Raw genomic sequence first — 2500 nt, forward strand, 5'->3', positions numbered from 1 at the left:
AACGCGCGGTGAGTTTGTACTGAGGGACCGAGTGTTTGCAGCGCGTTGGCCGTAAGTATGTTTCAGGCCTTAGAGTCAAAGATTAGTCCAGTAACAGCAGATCTGAGCCAATCGGATTTCAGGACCAGAGCTTGTATAAAGGCCACTGACAGCCAATCCCAGCCAGTCACAGACATGCAGTAGAACCGTTACAGTCTTTCTGAAATAACTAAACTCACGTATCTGAATTTTCCGTTCCACCTTAAATACCGCAGCAGCTCGAATGCTGCACCATTTAAGGTGGAACGGAAAATGTGAAGGTTTCAAGGTCAGTAATTCACACTTGGAAAAGATGGTTGTTCCCGGGTTCTTCAGGAAGGCTCTGAATGCTTGAGCAGTTCGGTATGCTCAAGGGGTTCTTTGCATGGTGAAATGGTTCTTCAGATTGATGGAGAATGTGTCGTATATGGTTCCATGTAGAACCAAAAGGCTTCTTAAATTGTCACAAGCTTGACATCGTGACAAGAACAGAAGCTTATTTGGTGCTAGATAGAACTGTTTTCAAAAAGGTTCTGTGTAGAACTGAATACGGTGCATCAGTCCATCAGTCTGAAGAATGCAACGAAACATTTAAGCATGAACTGGTTCTATACAGAACGCATCTTTACCAAAGAACCCTTGAAGAACCACCTTTTTAAAAATGTGGTGTTGTATCATAATTAATCACGATAATGATAGAATATTGTCGAGCCCTAACGAGCTGTGAGCTGTGGGAACAGGAAGGGTCTCCAAGTGATTGAGGCCGTCGAGGTCAGTGAGTTCTCCTGTTGTCTCAGACCGCGCCAGTCTCGGTCTGTGTTCACACGCCGCTCAGATCCGATTTATTTGCCTGTTCTCTGGACCTGGATTGTTTTGTGAGGTCTGAACAGTAAAAGCAGTTTATCTGATGTGTTTCTGATGGGCTCTGTGCCCGTCAGACCGTGTCCAGTGATATGAGGAGTGTGATGCCGGAGGTTCGGTGCTGAAGGTTGACGTGTCTCTGTCTGTGTTTCTCTCTGCAGCAGATCCAGCGGATCTCCTGAAGATTTTAGATTTTCCCAGTTTGCCGGAGGGCGTAACGAAAACTACAGGCTTCTGTGCACACAGGAGGTCATCGAAAGGGCCGGATGTGGCCTACAGAGTAACCAAAGATGCTCAGCTGAGTGCTCCTACCAAACAGCTCTACCCCTGTGAGTGGACTCACACACACACACACACACACACACACACACACACACACACACACACACACACACTAACACTAACACATACACACACTAACACTAACACATACACACACACACACTAACACTCACACACACACACACACTAACACTAACACTAACACATACACACACTAACACTAACACATACACACACACACACTAACACTCACACACACACACACACTAACACTCACACACACACACACTAACACTAACACACACTAACACTCACACAAACACACACACACACACTAACACACACACACACACTCACACACACACACTCACACTCACACACACACACACACTTACACATACACACACTAACACTCACACACACACACACACTGTTTTCAAACTCTCTTTGTCTCTAATATTCTGTCTCTCTCTCTCTCTGTCCCTCTCTCTGTCTCTCTCCGTCTCTCTCTCTCCATCTCTCTCTCTCTCTCTCTCTCTCTCTGTTGGTGGGTTTGTGATTCTCTCTGTGTTTGTGTGATTGGAGCACATCTGTGTGAGATCACTCTGTCTCTGAGTGGAAGGAGGGAGAGTGATAGAGGAATGCTAATGCGCTCAGGGATCGTACTCTTCTGTTTTCTGCTTTCGCTCTATCTTCATTTCTCTGATGTGCTCCTCCGTCGTTCTTTCATGGTTTCTAGTCTGTCTTGGAGTCGCAGTTGGTTCTTATGTCGGTGCAGTAATCAAGGCTGGCTCTACACGGTGGAACTCTCATGCACCTTTCATTGCTGGAACATGAATAGTTTAATAGACGGCTGGAAAAATGACAGAATGACCAAAAGTATGTAATGTAAATAATGTAAATGTATGTAAATGTAAATAACAAGTAGCAAATTGGTTTGTATTGCAAGAAAAATATGGCGTGTGAAACAAACATGAGCTGCTAGTTTGCAGCTGTCAAGTCTCAAGGTAACTAAGCATGTTTCAGGCAATTCACACCATGAAGCTAATGCAGAGAAGTTTTACTGGGTAAAGCCAGAACAGGGTCATGTGGAGCTTCTTGAATTGGACTGAACTGAGCTGAACTGAACTAAACTGGAGTGGACTGAACTGGACTGGACTGGACTGGACTGGACTGGACTGGACTGAACTGAACTGAACTGAACTGAACTGAACTGGAATGGACTGAACTGAACTGAACTGAATTGGAGTGGAGTGGCCTGAACTGAACTTAAGTAGAGTGGAGTGGAGTGGAGTGGAGTGGAGTGGAGTGGACTGGACTGAACTGAACTGAGCTGAGC

General features: G+C 45.3%; 1 protein-coding gene across 3 annotated transcripts in view; it reads left to right on the forward strand.

Moving 5' to 3' along the window:
- Positions 1-2500, forward strand: part of col5a1 (procollagen, type V, alpha 1) — a 164316-nt gene that overhangs the window by 40585 nt on the left and 121231 nt on the right. For all 3 annotated transcript variants that reach the window (XR_005131635.1, XM_037546017.1, XM_037546018.1), the window contains exon 2: positions 1041-1208. Coding sequence is in view for 2 of the 3 variants with exons in the window: in XM_037546017.1 (XP_037401914.1) it covers positions 1041-1208 (168 nt within the window). In the remaining variant the exon portion in view is untranslated. The remainder of the gene's footprint in view (positions 1-1040; positions 1209-2500) is intronic.

The sequence above is a fragment of the Pygocentrus nattereri genome, chromosome 16 (genome assembly GCF_015220715.1).
Source record: "Pygocentrus nattereri isolate fPygNat1 chromosome 16, fPygNat1.pri, whole genome shotgun sequence".
In the NCBI taxonomy this organism is placed as follows: domain Eukaryota; kingdom Metazoa; phylum Chordata; class Actinopteri; order Characiformes; family Serrasalmidae; genus Pygocentrus; species Pygocentrus nattereri.